General features: G+C 46.0%; 1 protein-coding gene across 9 annotated transcripts in view; it reads right to left on the bottom strand.

Moving 5' to 3' along the window:
- Positions 1-19075, bottom strand: part of inpp4b (inositol polyphosphate-4-phosphatase type II B) — an 81299-nt gene that overhangs the window by 17619 nt on the left and 44605 nt on the right. For all 9 annotated transcript variants that reach the window (XM_057035063.1, XM_057035061.1, XM_057035062.1 and 6 more), the window contains 5 exons: positions 16107-16176; positions 13890-14037; positions 8240-8370; positions 5947-6051; positions 2022-2130 (listed from right to left, as the gene is read on the bottom strand). In XM_057035063.1, the coding sequence (XP_056891043.1) occupies positions 2022-2130; positions 5947-6051; positions 8240-8370; positions 13890-14037; positions 16107-16176 (563 nt within the window). The remainder of the gene's footprint in view (positions 1-2021; positions 2131-5946; positions 6052-8239; positions 8371-13889; positions 14038-16106; positions 16177-19075) is intronic.

Genomic DNA, 19075 nt, shown 5'->3' on the forward strand with positions numbered 1-19075 from the left:
TCCTCAGGTTTCCCTTTTCCATCCCACCCGCCTTCTTAATCCCATTCCGTCTTCTCTTTGACAAATTAATAAAGCATTGAAAAGCCAAGTCTCACATCTCGCTGATGTTCCCTTTTAATCAAATGTGATTACAGGCAGTCTTCTATAGGGCGAGGAGATGCACTGAGAGGATTATAATGAGTGGGGGTCTCTGTGTCTAACCTCACTCTCTTACAAATGGTTCTGTCGCCGCTGGAGTGGATCTGTGCACAGGGTCACAGTGATTTACGGAGTCCCTTCTATAGTAGTGCACGTTCACAAAGAGGAATAATTACTTTTTATCACAAACCTTCTGCACATATGTATTTCTTTATATACGTTTCTTCATATGTGTTTCTATTTCTGACGTCGACTGACTGTAGTCCAGGTCAAATATGTGTGAGAGTGCAGGACGTCGCCAGTTAGTCAGGCGGAAAATTGGAAAATTTGAGCTACAGTAAGTCATTTGCTAAGTCAAATATGAAACAAAAAAAGCTCCGTCTCCCCTGAGAATCCTCCCTGAAGGCGAGAGACGTGACTGAGTCCATGTTAGGCTTCACGCCAGCAGATAAAGCTCATCTCCCGCAAACTGACTTGTGCACTTCAACATAAAAGAATGAAAAAAAGGAGATTTTTCTCAGCAGAAGACCCTGTTTTTTTTAAAGTTTCCATCAACCTTATCAACTTATCCACGTCATACCCAGACCACAGCCTCCTCCATCCTGCTTTACTTACCCTCTTTTTAGGGCTGCAAACTCTGTAACTAATTGGATCTGGCATGCTCTGTAATGACTTTGCGCTCTATGGGGAGCTTTGAGAAAAATCACCTTTCATTTCTTCCAGCATCACTCAAGTGACCGTATGAACTGCGGTGACACGTACCCTTGCCGGGCAACTAAAGGGCAGCGGCGATTTTGTGGGACGCTACTCGGCTCACGCTGTATATGGTTGGGGCTCGAGTACATTTTGTAAAACAGAATCACAGCAGTGCCTCTTATATTGCTCACTTGTGTGCTTGCACACCTACTGGTTACAGTCGGCAATGGAAGAAGGAAAGTAATGAATCAGGTGGCTGAATCACAGCTGCTCGGAAGTCAATCCAACTAAAAAATCAATGTGAGAGGCTCCCTGCCAGTCTGGGCACAAAGAGACGGGAGTTAATGCACATCGGAGCAAAGCCAGACTGATTCAGGCTGTTTTTATACTTACAATCGAAGCTTTGAAAAGGTTCTGGCAACGCAAGTCTGCAACCGGATGACTGTAAGGACACGTGCCCAAATAATTAAGCAAAGCAATAGCATTAATGTGTGCCTGTGTGGATGTTAGCGGCTACGCTGGTCTGAACGGTTCCATTCAGGTTGTCTGAGGAGATCACAAGAAAAGACGGGGCCACACGTTGAAGGGACAGACAACCCAATAAAACGTTGATATAACCAAGCAAACACAAGTGAAAATACAGCATCAATGAGTGTGATTCCGCCACTACTGTAGTGGAAAGACCGCTGCATTTTCATCCTGTTGCCACCATAATAAAACTTGTTTAAACTCTGCTGCCCGTGGCCCGACCCCTCTTACCATTTGGCAAAAATAATAACGGTCCGGAAGCATTTTACATTCTGAAAGCGTTTTCCGAGGGAGCGCTAGCTGGCAGCTGTTTGGTGATGAGTTAATCTGCTACGCTTTCCAAGAACAAAAACCCCCCAAAAAACCCACTTTCCAGCTAAAAGAAGCAGAGAGCTTCAGAATCAACAGAGCTTCTCCATCAGGCTGTTGCCTCCGGTCAAACTGAGCTGTCAGCTGTGGTCGAGTCCAGCGCGAGCCCTCGCTGTCGGTAAGTAACTGTATAACACTGGGGGAACGGCGCCGGGCCAAGGACGGATGTGATTGTCACAATCAATTATCCCCAACTTAAATTCCTGTGTCAATACAAGCCTGTTTCCACCTGAGCCTGCACCATCTATTAAATTACCACCACTGCCTGGAAACATTGATGATGCTCCTACCTCTTCTTCTCTGCCTCGTATCGGCTGAGGAGGCGATGCAGACCGCCGCACTTGAAGCCCTGGAAATGTGCCGCAGGGGCGCCGGCCGTGACAATGTCATAGGAGGCGTCTGGAGAGGAGAGAGGAGAGAAACTTGGCGTGAGAACGCTGCAGACTCAAACACAGCGTGTGGCTTCCAGATGTGCCAGCTACCCCACATCTCCCCCTTCTGCAAAGAGTCTCTAAAGTTGATCAGCCAATCAGAAGGATTCACGGTAATGCCGTCATCAATCAAGTCATGCTTAAGAAACCGACCTCAATTTAGTTGTCAGAGTGACTTTTAGCCTCGACTATACAACAAGACACGCGGACAAACATTATATATTTCAGATTTAATTCAACTTCACTTCCGTCACTGGTCACTGGTAATGAACCAGTCAGTGACTGGCGATCTCGTTTGCACCTCGCCGTCCAAAGTAAACAAGCCCTTTGCAGGCTGCTCGTCAGGCGTGGAGGTGCGTCCACCAGGCCGTGCTTGGACTCGGTAATGGTGCAGCGGACACTGAAGTCAGAGGTGTGGGGGTGGGTGTGGAGGGTGTTGGGGTGAATATTTTTGTTTGGGTCAGTTAATGAACACCTCCGGGAGAGCAGCTAAATCTGAAGCAAAGCGCGGCTTTAAAAAGAGAAAAAAGAAAAGGTTGAGGAACAGACAGCAATGGCGCAGCCTGGGTCGGAGGGTTGCGGGATGGGGGGTGATTGGCAGTGTGGTGGCCCGTCTCTTCACACAGCACCACAGAGGGGAGACGCAGGGCTTCGCGGCTACCCACCACTTTTTCCGTTAATTGCCTCCACTCCCGGCATCCCCCTCCCCCGCACACATTTGGCCTGTTGAGTTTTCAGATGTCCAAAATTCCCCTAATTGGTTTTCACCTGCGCGGCACTGCACTCAGACACAATGGCAGGTTTGAGAACATCAAGTACGATGTCCAATTTGCGCTTGATTGCTCTGCCCTTCCATTACGCCGCGCTCTCCCCGCAGACACTAAAGATGCTGTTTGGAGAGAGAGAGCCGAGGCCGAGGCCGCCTCTCCATCACGCTGTTGTTTGTGGCGGCTCTAATTCATGCTTTAACCATTACACAATCCTGTTTAACAATGACAAAACATCCTTTTATTTGATCCAAATGAGCGCTTAAGAAAACAATCGTCTCGCCGATGCCAGCACGGGCGTTTCAAAGCTGGAAACACTTTGCAGTTGTCACTTTAGAGACGAACAACGGCCGTTTCCAGGAAACAGATGAACGACGCGGGCTCAAAGTCTTTCTTTCATTCGTTATCAGGTTGTCCTCGTTGCCGGGTGATATAGGTTATGGCACAATAAACAGAAGTGTTTGGAATAAGTTGCGAAAGGGATCGTTTTAGAGCGTCGACGGGGGCCTGCAGCAATCACAAACACAGAATCAGCCAGTAAAAGCCAGTGATTCTGATGCAGCCATTGAGCTTTTAGAATTAAAAGTTGCTTTTATCTGAGGTTGCCTCACACTGACTTTGTTGGAAATTATAGTTTTTGGCAAGTCGTGTGCGTAAAAATAGAAGCTTTCACTTTTCTCCCCCAGCACAGTCAACAAAAGGTATCAGATATTCCACAGAAATGTCTCTTTGTATGAACGTAATGCATATTTTTTAAAGACAAAGGTTCTGTATTTGTATCGCATGTAAAGTGGTTGAAGCAAAAGGAGTAAAACTGAGCAAGGACACAACAGAGGTCAATTAAGAAAGTCTTCCTATCTGGTTCAGGTTGATGTTTGAGGAAGAAAATGCAACGCAAATGAATCTATTCAATCAAGGGGGGGAGGGCCAGATATGACGAGCAAAGTCAAGCGCACGCTGGACAACAGAGGACACAGGAAACACGGGACGTGAGGCCGTGATTCTGTCTCTGGTGTTGACTTTGATGTCAACCTGCTATAAATTTAGATTAGGCTGTTTTCTTAATTAACAGCGGGAATCTCAAGAGGGTTGTGCTTCCTGCAGGAGGGTGAGTCCTGCATCTCTCTCTCTCTGGCTCAGACACACACACACACACACACACACACACACACACACACACACACACACACACACCTATTCCACCTTTCAGCCCCTTACTCTACTCTCCCCAACCTAACCTTCCTTTTAAACCAACTTTTAATCCTCACACAGTGAATTTTTGAGCATTCTGTATTATGGACCTCACCATGCAGCCATACTAGAGCATACACACACACACACTCACACACACACACACACACACACTGAAGCTGCCTGGATCAGATTCAAGGTGTGAATTGGGCCCACAGAGGGTAATTATCGATGTGTCTATCATTGAGTTGACAAACTCCTCTAAAGCTTGCTTTATCTTGATCTCTCTCTCTCTTTTCCTGCCAGGTTTAATGGCGGAATGACTTTCCTGGTTTTATCGGCCTTTCCTGGAGGAACTACAGTTCGTGTTAGGGTGTTTCTCCGCAGGTTGCCGTCAATCACACGGCAGACGGATGAAACGGAGCCTGCACGCAGATAGTGAGGCAGCACTTTGTTGCTTTAACAGAGTGAGACAGTTCCAGGGCAACAACAGCTTCGGCCAATGAGCGAGCCGCAGCCGAGGACACAGAGGCGTCTCCCTGCGCTGCAACACAAAGGGCTTCATTAATGTTCTGACTGTCATTCTCAGGCCAAGGTACGTCTCACCTTTAAGCCATGGCGATGACCTAATAACAACTAGTCGGAGCCCACGGAGAGTTTATGCTGAGCACACAAACAGCAGCAAAAGAAAAGAAGAGCTTCAGAAAATGTGTCACAACCCTTTATATCACATCAAAATTTGTCCAAAGGACTTGTGACCTTCGCCGAAGAGCAAGAGGTAAAGCGAATAAAGCCACTAAAGCATCTTTGGCTCCAAACAGAAATGCAGCATGGGCTTTATTTACATGCAGCAGACGCGAGCTAAGACCCACAGTGATGCAAATACTAGCATACATATGCACTCAGACACGTCTGGATTCGGCTATAATGTCCTCTGAGGACACATTACCACATTTTTATTTGGAAACGGCGATGTGGGTGAGGTGTTTATGTAATGTAGCCTTAAAATGAGAGGAACCTGATCTCTAATTCTTTGATGAGGAACAACATCAGGCCAGGACTTATTTTTAAAAACTCATTTGCGCAGACTAAATAAATACGCGTCAGGCTGTTGGGGCTACGCAGGGACACTGTGATTCCAACACATCACCGAGCGTGAACTGCAGACTCTGCTGGTGGGTGCAATAAGTGAGGCATAAAATGGTGGAGGTCCATTTTAAAATGCAGGCATCACGCCTCGCTATTATCTTCTACACATTTTCGTATCAGTGAGCGCGGTCTTACTTCCCATTTCCGTAAATGCTGAGCTCATTGTGAATGGCACAATCCCCATTAATAGTGCTGTCCTTTAATTATTCAGGATGTTTAGTGAGTATTACCGTGGAGTCCTGAAACTGTGCAGGAACTTTCCGCGGCGCGCTCGTGCCCCGCGTTCCCAGTCTCAGCTCATTAAATAATTAGCACCACCTTAAGCTTCGCACAATTGGTACACATCTATTGCAACTCAGGGACCCCAGTCCTAACTCCTGCTAGCTTATATAGAAGCTTTACCAGCACCATTAAAAATGAGGGATTTATCATAATTCATTTGGCTTAAACTGGTTCAGCTGATATTCATCCAGCTTGGGCTTAATACACGAAACACACGCTGTTACAGAGCATCATTTTCAGCGGCAATAGCGAGTGACTGCCATGTTTGGGTGCCAGCAGGCATCGTCATAAACATCCTTCAGGCGAAACGTCACGAGCCACAGCGGCGGTGCGTCTCCACCGTCAGCAGGGTTGAACGCTGTTGATTTGTTGGCATTGTAAAAGTCGGGAAATACCTGTTTTCCTTGGGCACGTTACCCTCATCCTCTGGGTGTGCAAGTTTATCGGGATGAACTCCAGAGACTTCTGGGCTTTGCAGCAGCTCGGCTTGAATGAATGACCTGAAACACACCAGGACCCAGAAAACAGTTATGACACCCAGTCTGAAGTCTCTGATCCTACAGCATGACAATAAAGCAGATTTTCAATCATGAAGCACTGCAACGGAAGGATGTTGAAAGGTTATCTTTGGTTTTCAAATGGAAAATAAATCATATCAAAATAGTGGCTGGGGGACATTTTCTGGCCTTGTCTATAGAAATCAGATACATTCTGGCTAAACAGTACTTTAAGCAGGTTTGACTTTCATTAATTTGCTGCTGTATCTTTTCTCAAGCAGGCCAATTAAAATTTTGTGGCGGTGGCATTTGTCACGTACTTGACTCTGCAGTATTTACAGATCTGCCTTGTGTTAAAAGCAAAGTCTGCAACACGTCTGAGCCTAATTACTGACGCATCGACAGAGCAGCACGTAGCAATTAATGTCAAAGAGGATAACGTTTATTTGTGTGTGTCAGATATAAACGCTGCTGTATTGATGTGCTGAAGCGCCGTGGCACACATTAGTTAGCTAACACTTTTGACAGTGAAGCTGTCTGTTGTTTCCAAACCCTCAGAGAAAAAGATCCGGTCAGCTTTAAAGCTGTTAATGGATCGGCTGCTATGTTTCACAACTGAAAACTGGAATTTCCAATGTATTAGGTAATATTTAGTGCCAAGTTTCAACCCTTGAAATTATATTAGTATTTTTTTAGTTACAGTCTGTGCAATTCTTCACCAAATACGCCACCAGGGGACAACCGTTGCTATCGCTGATGTGGTCAAGTCCAGTCCTTAAATGGTCTGTGGCGTTCGGCAGTTATTCCTGCTCAGCGAGCTCTCGTGGATGTGGTCGAGCTCAGGGGACCGAGCTAATTGAGCTGGTGACCGTTGCGATTAGATTAATTAGTCATATCGGATCCCCATCTGTTTGCCCAGGTGGGCCAACTGTGTGACAGAAGGGCAGCCGCAGCGGCAGCGCTGGCCAACATCTGCTTCTTCTAAACACTTCCTGTCATTCCTCGCCACTCTAATGTCGTCGTACGGGTTGTTCAGAGGCCGAGAAACGTCCTCCTTTGTTTTCATCAGGGCCCTGCTATTAAAAACGGCCACGAACTCCACACCAGAGGGGAAAAAATGGACGCGTAAATGATGTTCATAAGGTCAGAGCAGGTTTCTTTAGCGTATTCTAGTCTCTTCAGCGTGTGCTGGCACAGCGGGGGCCTTTAATCCCTTCACAGATATGTTGTAGCGCGAGAGGATGATTGGACACATGCTGCGCGAGCAGCTAGCTGAACAAAGGTGTCGCGACTGTCAGTGGACACTGAGGAATTTGTTACAGAATAGCTGGTCTCTTTCACAGTGTTCCTACGTTCACTAACCTGAAACATGCGTGTTTGGACCATCACTACCCGGAGACAACCCTGCAGAAGCTGACGCAGACATTAAAGGGATATGAACCATAATATTTGACTTTACGCTGCAGGTATCTGTAAAGTTTAAGAGCGACTAGTGGGAGTGGGTTTTGCCTCCCTTTGGCTCTCTGGCTGGTAAACAGAACACCAATGACTCATTTCTGAATGGAATACAGTTCTAAGAGAATCTGAACCATTTGCTGAGGTCAGGTCATCATTAAAAATGGATTAAACGGGTTGAGTGAGGTGGTTGAACCTGCACACTGATTCTGCCTTCATCGCCCTCTTCATCAAGATTTTTTCTATTCTAGCTACAATTTAAAAGTGTTTCTCCTGATATTTCCTGCATCACAGCTCAAAAAGTCAAAGCCAGGTAACAGTGCAACGTGACGCAACAAGAGAAAAGACACCTTAAATATATTTAGTGTCTCCCTGGTGAATCTTTTGAAGGAGAATCAGGACCATATAGTTGCCATGGGTGTGAAGGTTCCTCTGTACAAATAGTGAGAAGTGACTTCAAGGCTAAATGATCCATCTTGTGGAAGGACGGACCAATGACAGTCGAGAAAAACGACAAACAAAAGACTGATGATTGATCACAATACAGGCAGTCCCTCAGTTTCTGCTCTTCTAGTTCTGCTCTTCTACTTCTATATTCAGTGGGGCTATTATATCCCAATAGAACGTATATTTCTGAATATCTAAGGACAAATGGCCACATGAAATAACTAAATTCTTTACTAGGCAAGAAAAAGGGAATATGAACCATCACGTGGGACAAATGAAGCACTCATACCGGTAATCTTGTCCAGTTCAGTCAGAGTCTCCTGGTATGAGCTGATAATTCCTCCATATCGTGTCATCACCTCCTTCCTAAGGTTGTCCCAGTGAGGGGACAGCTCCCCCAGCTCCCTCAGGTCCTGCACCCTGCAGATAAAACACAACAGTTTTCTAATTATCGCAGATAGTCATCACGAATCTGCCCTCATTTGATTTTTCTCACCCTCGAAATCTGTGATTATAATGAAGCTGTCAAATAAACGTTCTCATCGGGCTCATCCGTCTGTAGTATGTTGTGTTCATTAAACTACCAATAACTCTTCAATCAGTCACAACAGAGAAATAAAAATAAATAATCGACCCTAAATGTGGGAGGAAACCGTGGTGCCTGGAGAAAACATGGAGAACGTTCACCTTCAGAACATCTCCAGACACTGACCATCTGTCTCACATCACCCACCTTCAGCCCCTCCTGCCTGGACGAGAGCACCAAAATCCGGTCTGAGAGTTCCAGCAAAGCCTTGAAAAAGGCTCCAACCTGTCCACAATTCTCGCCCCCATCAACCTTCAAGCTGTCTCCTACCAACTCCTCCTGCTCACCTCCAAACATCCTCTGGACCTCTCCAGGCGCAGACATCCGCACTGCCTGAACTCTCAAGTTTCCCCGCACGAAAGAAACCCAGCCTAGTTGCTCCAAACAACTTGAAGCTTGTCTAAGGAAGCAGACATGCACGACAACGTCCCACAGGTCCTGGTGCTGAACCCAAAACAGGTTCCTGAACATGTCTCTGGTACCCACTTATGCATTCTGTCACCTCAGATCTGTCCTCTGCACCTTCCTCCAATATTCATTCCATAAAAATAGGATCTACTTTTGTCACTGGGGCAATTTACTCCCCCCCCCGCCCTTACTGAACGGTGTTCAGCTCGAGGCCATAATCTCAATCCTCCTCCTGTAGGAGAGAACATGTCTGCAGCGAGCTGTTGCGCTGGCCCGGTATTTGCATATGAAAGCTGCATCAGATGGACGGACGTCATTTAGAATCCAGCCCTTCAGCGGGCATTAAAAATCTAATTGCAGTGACACCTTGGAAATGATCGGGAGGGAGGTTCAATATTCAGAACAACAAATACGCGATCACGTGTCGCTTTTGATGATGATAACAAGCCCAATTGGCAATGATTAGGCCTCATACGTCTATTCAACCTGAAGCTGGCACGGTTAAAAAAAAAAAAAAAACTTATTAGCGAGGCTGGTCATAATTGCGCGAATGCATAATGTAGTATTTACTTCTTTGTTGTGCTGTAGTTCAACCGATACAACAAAATATAAGGTGATGAAACCCCTTATCTATTTTCACCGTGTACCGTCAGGTGAGTACGCTATTTTTAGATTCCTTTGAAGTTTTTCAATACAGAGCAGCGCCAGAGACGACAATGGGGAGAAACTGATCCAAGGTCACGTGTCTAATCAAAACAACAGTATGTTAATGAGGCTTAGCCAAATTACACACAAATAAAGAAACACCTTGGAATTCTCCAGCGGTTCCGAGCCCCGCGGTACTGGGACACGGGGACTATTTATTGGGATGAAACATTGTTCCGATTATAACTGTTTGCAGTTGAAATCGTCCAGAGAGTCAGCAACAGTAACATATGAAAGGTAATTATCGAGTATGCATTTAGGACCGCTCTGACTCGTGCAACCTGAAGGCAGCACAGAGGGTGAGGTGGAGTTGGGCGTCGTCTGGGTAACGGCGAAAGTTGATGTGGTTGGATCCAGACTGGAAGTGTTTACTCGAGCTATCGTGGGAACAGACAGAACGAACTTGGAACGCTACTGTTTTCTCTAGGATATTGGAAACACAACACATATTCCTTCCATCTGTTGTCAATTTCCTTATGCTTCTAAACAAGGTTGCAGCGTGAGTTAATCTTAAGGGGGAAATTAGCTTCCTGCTGGCAGCTTCCAGTCAGCCTGGGTATTTTCAAGGTTCTGTGAAATTATACTTTAAGGAGTGCTTGAAATCTCCCCTATAGGGAGAAGCATCGCCGCAAATAAAAAATAAAGCAGAGAAAGAATGGTGTCAGTTCTTGAAAGAAAACGTGGCCGCCTGCGTACTGGGGTCTAATTTAAGTCCAGAAATGTATATGATGATATCAGTAAAACGTATGTTACACTTCAGATGCTTCAGTGGAAGCTGTTTCTAATCTCATATCACGGTCCCCCGATCAAAGGGGCCAATTTTCTGGCAGATAAAGAATGGCACAACGTGGTGCACTACAAGACTGCATTAAAGGAATCTATACCTGGTAATCTCACCTGTCGGGTAATGCTAATAGCAGCTTGCAGTATCAAGCTGCTCTTTTGTCTCCAGAAAGTTATTTTAGCCAGAGAGTCTGAGTGGAGGTCACTGAGGATGACCCTGGTGTTAAAGGCAGATAATGAATAAACTAACAGAGAAACAGATGCTCTCTTTAAGTAAAGGGGGGAGATATAGCATCACCTCCTTAATCAGACTGCTATTGTATTGAGAGAGTGAAGGTCACAGAAGTGGAAGGGGAGATGTGTGTGTAAAAGGGTCACCTGGGCCATTAACTTTAATTTCTCAGAGCAGCCAGGTAAAATCACGCAGAAAAAAGTTTTTCATGAAACAAATGCGACTGTTGCGACAAAGGTTTAAAGAGATTTTCCATTAATTAGCAAACACTTCGGTACACTGAACATCATGTCCTTAAACTTCTTGCTATGCGGGGACTGCGCCACCGTTTAAGCTCGACTTAAGTAGGCGGCCTCCCCAAACATCCAAGAATCTGATTGTTGAGATAATTTAGTAGGATTAGGTGAATTTATTATACAAAACCAGGCAAAACTATTGAAATTAGCATGGAAACATTGCGATAGTCTTTAGTCATTGTGATAGTCAAATGAATTCACAACCTTTTGTAATGGCACAAATGCTAAGCAGTTATTTATGTTTGTGACATTGTGTTTTCACTTTGATTCACGTGATTCAAATATCCGACATTCTTTCAGCGTGATAATCGAGGCCAGCCGCCGTCACAAAGAAACAACCATTTGCTTATTTTATTTGAAATTGTTTCACTGCTCTGAATCAATTTTGAGGCAACTCAATCTGAAACAGATTTATTGTTTGATTCGTTATGGAATGATATGTAATGTCACGGGAAGAAACAACAGGGGGCGCTGTTGTGCGAAACAATTCTAAAAACAGAATTCGAATTCCAATAACAGCTCCTTCAGAGTGACGACCAGTCATGTTGACATGTTTATTTTGCGCTAAGTTCTGCTGCCCATTCAAAAAATCTTGTGGGTTAATGAAATCTGAGAGGACTGAAATGGAACCTTGAGTTTTTGAGAAACTGCTCCATCCAAAAGAGTGACCTTGAATACTAAAACGATTATTCTCGTTAGACAACTGCGGTACTTACGGGAAAGAGATCAAGAACAGTGAGGACGGCGTCAAAATACCTGTTTTGATCAGCTTCGCGGATCATCCAGGACATACAAAATAATACAATGTGTAGCGGATAAAGCCTGATTTTGCTGGTTTGGCTGTAAAAAAATGATTTTGGGGCGTCCACAGAGTATTTCAGCCATGCACGTGTGTGTCTGGGGCACAAATAAACCGATCAGATGGCGCCTTTAAACGGAAACAGGAAACAGACTGAAACAGATGTTCTGTTGGGGCACAGATTGGATTATTAATCTTAATACTAAGAATGTGTCGCACACGTGTGCCTGGGAGACGCAACTGATAACGCGGTACGCCCACTAGCTCACTATTCAGTTTGGAATCAGTACCGGGCCTGGGCCTTTCTCTCTTTATTAGCATCATTACACATGTGCATTCATGAAATGGACCTGGGTGCTTGGAATACATATTAATGACGAACCAGCCGCCTGCCCTTAAATATCTTGAAAGGCACAAGCGCCTCTTGTGTTTCTAGAGCAAGATTATAGCTGCCCTAGATTATAGATCTCAAAGCGAACAGAGGGAAGAACCAAATTAACGCAGGGGTGAAAAAAGATAGCCAAGCCGACCATCTTCCGCTGTTTCGGCTGCCGCGTCCGGTTCAGATATGAAGCCGCCGCTGTGACGTGGCTGCGGACTACTCTAAATGAAAGGGCGGAGCAGAGAAGGACAACATTAAAAGGGGATTATTGAAGAGCTGCTTAAATGACCTCATCCATCCTCCGCCCAGTGGTAGCCACGACTGCCACACGACGCTCAGAGCCAATGGGGCTCAGCGAACTGTGTTTACGTTGATCCGGGGTGGGGGGCCCGGTTCCAGCAGGTATCGAGCCAGTTTGGAGCCGAGCCTCGCTGATGGCATCAATTTATCCTGCACAAAAAAGCCTCAGCAGGGGGCTGATTTAGGGTCAGAGTGAAGTACAGCTATTTATACCCGGTTTTGTGAGACTCCAAAGATTGGGCAACCACATAAAGCCTAAAAAGTCTGCAGGTTTTCTCCTTTAGGCTTGTTGACCTCCCCCGAACCAGCCAGGTCGCTCCCCCGAGACCAATTTGCTATTCGAAAAACATTCAACAGCAGAGCTCACGGGGGCCTGAACTGCGATGAGTATAATAAACCAACATTATATATGGAAGATGAGTTTTAGTGCCTGTAGTGCCTTCATTAACTGTGCACAGTTAATTGTAAATTAAACGAACCAAAAGAAGGTAAAAAAAAAAGAAAAACTGAAAGAATATCATTTGTAAACGTGACTGAGCTCCGAACGCCAGTTAACCAACAGAAAATCTTGTCTTTTCGTCCAGTCATTAAAGCTCTGTTCGATCCATTAGGTGCACACTGATTAAAAATTAAACCTGCCAACCGAGTAAAAATCTCTTTTTGTGCCAAAGGGGACTTAAACTACTATAAAAATACCTTAAAGTACATCTGTGGGTGCACATGAGTGTTTGAGCGAGCGTTACCCAGAACAAGGGGCCATTTGAGGCATGATCATCCTTGAAAAACTAGGATATAAGGAGCCTTTGACTGAATTGCTGCGCACATTAATGCACAAGCAGAGGCCCACGTGCATTAATACTGTAGCCTGCATCCTCCAATGGACTGGACTCTCTCCATAACACTGTTTAAACAGGATTTAATGTGTTTAATGAAGCTGCACTCCACAACAAGGAGATGGGGAGGCGGTGGATCAATTTTAATTATTAAAGGGGGGGAGGGGAGAGAGAGAGATGTTAACAGGGGCACAAAAGTTGCAGGCTTTTGCAGCAAAGCAGCCAACATCACAGCGACCTGCAGCTGCGATGAAAAGTGCTTACACCAAGCACAACAAATTCACTTTGCGTCTCTGCGCTTCAGGCCGCCACTGTTGGCACCGCGGCTCCAGCAGGACGGAAATAAATCACCTCTCTAGAGCCGTTCTGTCTGATTCAGTGACAGCGGCGGGATATTCGGCAAAGGTGTGCACGAGTCTGCAGTGACGCCGTTTTTGGATGCGCGGACCGAGGAGGCGCTTTTGAAGTGTTAAGCGGAGCTGAATAATTTACTCCTCTGCAAACACAGTCAGAACTTTAAATAATCATTTACTTTGGTGAACTGGGTCAGGAGGGTGCAGCGAACGAGCGCAGGAAACGAGCCGGTTCTTTGACGCCTTCCGATCAGTCACATACCTGCTGGTGTCTTCCTGTATGTAGAGCGAAAGCAGCTGTTTGGGCACGCTGAAGGACAACGTGCACTCCTCCATTTGCTCGCGCACCAGCATCCACTTGCTGTCGGCCGTTTGAAATCTGTAGACCTTGCATATCGGGTTCTTGAATACTGAGAGGAGAGAATAAAGGTGCATCCGACAGATTAAAAATGGCCCAGGTCCCAGTTACAGAAGATACTAACATTTTCTTTTTTAAACAAAAGAGACAACAGAGCAGCTTTGACAGCGGTCCGTACCCAGGACAGCACAATGAAAGTCAAAAGTCACACGAGGTGAAGCGCAGATTGAACGCGATGATCAATAAAGCTTTGTGCCAGAGATGAAGCTTTTCCATTTTCCAAGGCCTTCTCTCCTTTCACACTCCAGCGGCAGCCCTGAACACTTTCGCCGTTAATCTTTGCCTTATTGTTTTCCCCATTTCCATTTTAATTACTTGTTTATTGGGAAACAAAAGGGGGAAGATCCGTCTGAAACTTCGCATGCTAACGCCAAACCCTATTAAACTGAGTCAGATGCGGCTCCGTCTAAATTCTTGCACAGAGGAGCTAATAGCAACAATCAAAACCCGGAAAGGGAAAACTGCTCTAATGCTCTTATCTGCACGCTGGCAGCAGAGGGCAAAAAATAAAAAATGCCTTGAACACTGTTTACTACCACTTTTCTCTTCCAGTGCTGCAGTCATAAAGGAAGTCACTCAACATGAAGGAGCTCTAGCACCAGGAGTGAAACGCTGGCAGCCTCGCTTTAGGCAGTCAAGCATGCACGGCACCGGCAAAATCTCCCTGCTTGAGATCCAGAAAGACGGAGCCACCTGCTGACAGAGCGACGGCGCGGCACCTGCCCCCCCCCCACATCGTCCCTTCTTTCAAAGTCATCTATGTGGGTGCTCAAGCCATTAATCCCACTGCTCTACTATTTGTTCTCAAGGGTTTGAGTTTAGCGATGCTTTTCAGTGCAGACGGGGTCAAGGAGCCTCGCTGCAGCGGCAGGTCGGAGGCACGAACCCGGGATATTATGGACTGATAAAAGCACTTTTAAATATTCCACAAAGTCAATTTTCTGTCAAGTATACTAATACTGCATTCACCCGCTGCTGTTTTTACTATCAACTTTTCATTTCTGCTTCCAGTTTGGCATCCGTGAAATATGTGAATAGAACAAAAATGTCCTATTCTGTTGAATTTGATAGAAATGTCACATTATATTCATTTTCACAGTTTAAGTATGAAGCATATTTGCCTATTCATAACCAAATATTCTGTCTCAGTGATAGTGTCAACATCCATGCATGTAATGGACCACAAAGATGATTGATTACTGATTTCCTTGAATGTATCATGAGCTCATTCTGATAACGGGTCACTTTAATAAAGATCACAAAAAAGATCTTGTTTTCACGTTTATGGCCGTGGCTAAAGATAAATAAAGCTGAAATAATCCCTTTTCTCAGCTATGAACCAAGTGATTCCTCAGAACTGATAGATTCATGTTGGGATTGGAGGAAGTGCAAAAATCTGGAAGGAAGACACGAAGGAAAGAAGGCCGATGATAAAAGCTTCAAGGAAAGAGCCAAAGTTGCCACTTGATTGCTATCGGAGAAGCAGATTAACCCCAAACACCCCCCCCCCCCTCCAGCTGCCGTAATAATTTGACCACCAATCAGAAGCCTCGATTTCCCTCCCTGACACCTCTCAGGAAAATGACGCCCGCCCCCCGCCCCCTCGTTTCCCTGCTCATTGTATGCTCAGTTTGAAACTTGGAAGGTTAAAATGCATTAGTCAGCCCGGGGGTCTGCGGGGAGGGTATTGTTCTGACAGGTTGCAGATGTGCACCTGCAAAAGTGGCTCCACCTCACGGGGCTAATCACGCAAGCGACATTAAACGACACCGACGCCATGACAACAGGCGCGGGGTCACTAGGGAGGTGTTGAAATGTGAAGAAAGAGAGGAAGGAAGGAAGGAAGGAAGGAAGGAAGCATGGGAAGAAAAACAGAAGCCTGTTAGAACAAGGTCTCAACACAGCAGGTGTTATTATAACCTGTCCTTATATCTGCCACCATCTGTCTCACCCCCCCGAGCTGGATTTATAATGGTGTTCGACAGCATTTGGAGCCTTGTGCTGCAGCAGAGGTTATACTCTAGGCTTTTCCTTGTTCTGTTCAAACAACAAGAACCATACCTGGGCCTGTTAGCGGGTTATTCTCTCTGGTGATGGAGGCATGAGAAGCTGAATCACAAACCACGGGACACTAGAAAGACAAAGGAGACACACAGGAGAACAGTAAATGCAAACTTTCCAGGCAGCAGCATTTCCACATTTTGTTTTTGAGGAACTGCAGATGTGGATCGGCGATGAAGTGACTCAGTAACAAGTTCGGATGGCTTCTCGGGCTCTGCGACAGTGTAGGCAGTTTTTTTAAAAAAAAAAGTGCGTTGTTCTTCATGCCATCAGCTCCGGTTTTCAACTCCGACAGAGTTCACGTGCGTCCCAGTAGGAGACGTTTCAAGGAAAACACCTGCTGGGATTTACCTGTGGTTTCATTTATGTCCTGGGGGGGATCCTTCTCTCATAATGTGTTTTAAATTACACTGCAGTGATGTGAGCTTGTGCAGAAAGATGACATTAAAACGACACTGTTTTTATTTAAATGACAGAAAAAGCTCTTTTAACAGCCAGTTTTTAAATCTACATCACCGTGTGTCTATATAATGATGTTTTCCAACTCTGAAATAAATAAATAACATTTTCTGACCTTCGGATTTATTTATTTTTATCCTTTAAATTCTGCAGTTTCCACTGCATCGAGCACTCTGCTGGGCTCTCCTCTCCTCTCCTCTCCTCTCCTCTCCTCTCCTCTCCTCTCCTCTCCTCTCCTCTCCTCTCCTCTCCTCTCCTCTCCTCTCCCCTCCCCTCCCCTCTCCTCTCCTCCTCTCCTCTCCTCCCCTCCCCTCCCCTCCCCTCCCCTCCCCTCCTCTCCTCTCCTCTCCTCTCCTCTCCTCTCCCCTCCCCTCCCCTCCCCTCCCCTCCCCTCCCCTCTCCTCTCCTCTCCTCTCCTCTCCTCTCCTCTCTCCTCTCCTCCCCTCTTTCTTTGCTCTTTTTCTGCAGCAAACCGTTAACAGAGTTGGGTGTTGTAGCGGCACAGTGGGAGATTGTTGCGACTCCTCTGAACACCAACTTTAATAGTTGTTTTTTTTGTGCTGGTCTGTGGGTGTTTCTGAGGGCATGTTTTCTGTGTGTGTGTGGGGGGGGGGGGGGGGGAATAAAGGCTGAGGACAGAGAGACAGCAGCCGGGACTTCACTTCCAGTTCCTGAGACTCCTGCTCGTATGCAAACATGTGCAGCATTTGTCTGCATTTGTCGGGCGATGTTGTGGGTGTGTGGACTCATTTGCCGATACTTTGTTGACAGACGCTCAGGCTGTCTTGGACCTGCGGCCGGATCAATAAAACACACGTTAAAAGGTAGAAACGGCCCCCACAGCTGCAGCTAATGAACTACAGACACAGTAAGCTATCACACCATCGTAAGATAGATGGACTCAGCTTCTGTCTCTTCTTACTCCTAATTGCTGCTTTCCAATATAAGAAAAAAACCCAAACAACAGATCTATTGCAATATTTAGACATTTTCATTTTTAAACGCGTGTCTTCGTGAGGCAAGACTGCCTGAAAAAAAAAAAAAGAAGGCCTTTGAGACTGAAAATGATAAATGCCTCTTGAAGCCCTGCGTCTGGGAGTCCTCATCAAAACAATTCTGACAGATAATAGTCCGTTTGCCTGCCGCGGCTCAGCCACGTCCTCTTGTGGGCCATTTACACCCCTAGAAAACAACAACCTGTTAGCATGCCTCCATCAGCTCCCCTCGCCGCTCAATAGGACAGGCAGGAAAACTCCGAATGTGGCAGCTATGTGGGAAAATAAAAGCAAGCCAACGTATTAACAATGAGGCCGCAGCTGTGGAAGGGGTCCCATTGTAATTGTCCTCAGCATGTGCTCAATCGCTCCGTCTTTGATGACTACAAGAGACCAGATCAAAGATGCCTGGAGTCCCTTTCTTGTTTCAGCCGCATGATTTTATCTCTCCAGGTTGGCAGGATATTCATAACCCACCGGGGAAGGATCAAACGAGCACCTTGGACCATCCCACAAAAACACACAGCCGCGTTCGTGCCGAGGGAACGAGGCAAGCGCGACTAAATTGAAGAACTCTCCTGTGAGCGACTCTTCAGTCTTCAGCGAGACCTCACTGATGTCTGTCATACACCTTCTTCTGCTTCCTCGCCTTATCTCCCACTACAGAAATACCACGCGCAGGGGGAAATGCTGTGTGACAACACCCACACCCACACACCGACAGGGCAACACATTCATCAAGGCGACATGGGCAGATTGTCTGTGACACTCTGGAGCCTAGCAGGAAACCTCCCTGCACCAGAGACAAGGCCGGGCAGGAGAGAAAGCCAGTCAGCCATGCAGAAGCTCTTGGTCAATTATATAAAGACAGTGATTCACTTGTACACACACACACACACACACACACACAGCCCCCGTGCTACATGCAGAGCTGCGGTACGGCAGCAGAAAAATCAGTGCTAGCCTTTTAGAGATGAGAAACATCATTAAAGGTCCTCCTTTCCTCTTTAATACCCCACACTGCCTCTCCAGCACGCCTTGCCTTGACAAATTCGGCTCCATTAGGAGTGCAGGGAAAATCAAGTGAAATCAAAGTACATACAACTTCATTTCTGGTGTGGCGGCAGCCCATTTCAGATGACACAATCTTCACTTTCCTATCAGAGACTGAGGAAGAATACTCCAGAAGCCCTCCATTCCTCTACGCTGATTACATGTGTCACTTTGGAGTCGAGTATGCCATGAGATTAGTGTGTGTGTGTGTGTGTTTGTGCATTTTCATGTGTCCACATCTACCACTTGGTCAAATAAGACAAAGCTGTAGGACTAACACATGTTCTTTTGTACATACAACATACACACAGACACAGACACACACAGACACACACTCTAAACCCTGATTAGGTTCTACTGAGTTAATTTAATCCCATTGGAGGACTGGAGCGGTGTCTGTCTAATCCCTGCATTAGCACCAGGTGTCTGAAGAAGCAGAGAGACTCCTGTTTTTCCTCTTTG

This window comes from Takifugu flavidus, chromosome 6, assembly GCF_003711565.1.
Source record: "Takifugu flavidus isolate HTHZ2018 chromosome 6, ASM371156v2, whole genome shotgun sequence".
Classification (NCBI taxonomy): Eukaryota; Metazoa; Chordata; class Actinopteri; order Tetraodontiformes; family Tetraodontidae; genus Takifugu; species Takifugu flavidus.